Here is a 1,315-nt window from a genome sequence, read left to right on the forward strand (position 1 = left end):
CTGTCTCTCACATGTCTGTCTCTCACATGTCTGTCTGTCACATGCCTGTCTCTCACATGTCTGTCTCTCTCACATGCCTGTCTCTCTCACATGTCTGTCTCTCACATGTCTGTCTCTCACATGCCTGTCTCTCACATGTCTGTCTCTCACATGTCTGTCTCTCACGTGTCTGTCTCTCCAGATCCTTCTCTAATCTGTGTCTCATCTTCCCCTGTCCAGGTATCTGCATGGTGGGCTCATTCATCAACATCGCCTGGGCTATAGTGGACTACTGCCGGTGTCTCCGCCGATCCTTACCCCAGGTAATATAATAATGATATATAATATATTAATATATAATAACATAATCATATGATCATATAGTGATATGATATATAACATTATAATAATTAATATAACATCCCCAGGTCCGAGAGATGCCTTCTGGCCTCCCTACCTTCGTCTACCTCCTATACAAGCTGTTGACCATCACCTCTCACATCCTCAGCCTCAGTCTCTTCCTCATCCTCAGCCTCTACAGTACCCTGGGAATGGCTGTTGTCTGGCTGGCTGCAACCCTCTGGACCCATTGGGTCCGTACTGACTTCTGCACGTCTAAAGGTCTAGAGAGGCTCTATCGGATCATCGTGGGAGTCGTCCTCATATTCACATTCTTTAACGTGAAAGGACAGGATGCCAGTTGGCCGATGGCTGTGTACTACGTTCTCTTTGCGTTAGTGAACCTCTCTGGTCCTTTGCTGCTGGTTCTGGTGAGGCCAGAGGTTAACGCTACTGAGTACTTCTGGCCGGTGACTCTGCTGATATTTGGAGGGACTGTTCTAGGGCTGGTCTGTCTGGTCCTGTATTATACTGTCTGCCATCCCAGAGGGAGGAGTCTACAGGCAGATGAGGTGGATGGACACATGGGACAGGAGAGAGAAACAGAGATGCCAGACAACATGGTGAGAATTAGGAACTTCCTACAGCTCTGAGCCTCGTCTTCCTATTTACCACTTTGATTCAATGGACGAGTTAAAATGGCAATCAGGCATTCGAAAAACAAAGTGTACACCCAGACACATTGTTTTGGTACACAGCTGAGGGATGGGTAGGAGAAACAGAGCTGCTAAGACAAACTCTGTTTGTTGGACTGTCTGGTTGGTGAACTCTGACTGTCATCCTTTTGGTTATTAAGTCACTGCAGCCTTCTCTTATCTGTTGTCTTTACAGTACGCTGCAGGCATACAGCTGCTGTTGTCTTTACAGTACGCTGCAGTCATACAGCTGCTGTTGTCTTTACAGTACGCTGCAGTCATACAGCTGCTGTTGTCTTTAC

General features: G+C 47.0%; 1 protein-coding gene across 1 annotated transcript in view; it reads left to right on the top strand.

The window, feature by feature from the left end:
* Window positions 1-1,309, top strand: part of LOC112073089 (XK-related protein 9-like) — a 22,331-nt gene extending 21,022 nt beyond the window's left edge. Inside the window, exons 4-5 of the mRNA XM_024140447.1 lie at window positions 220-302; window positions 408-1,309. Of these exons, the coding sequence (XP_023996215.1) occupies window positions 220-302; window positions 408-971 (647 nt within the window). The 3' untranslated portion in view covers window positions 972-1,309. The remainder of the gene's footprint in view (window positions 1-219; window positions 303-407) is intronic.
* Window positions 1,310-1,315: the final 6 nt, after the last annotated feature.

Source organism: Salvelinus sp. IW2-2015, unplaced genomic scaffold, assembly GCF_002910315.2.
Source record: "Salvelinus sp. IW2-2015 unplaced genomic scaffold, ASM291031v2 Un_scaffold2139, whole genome shotgun sequence".
Classification (NCBI taxonomy): Eukaryota; Metazoa; Chordata; class Actinopteri; order Salmoniformes; family Salmonidae; genus Salvelinus; species Salvelinus sp. IW2-2015.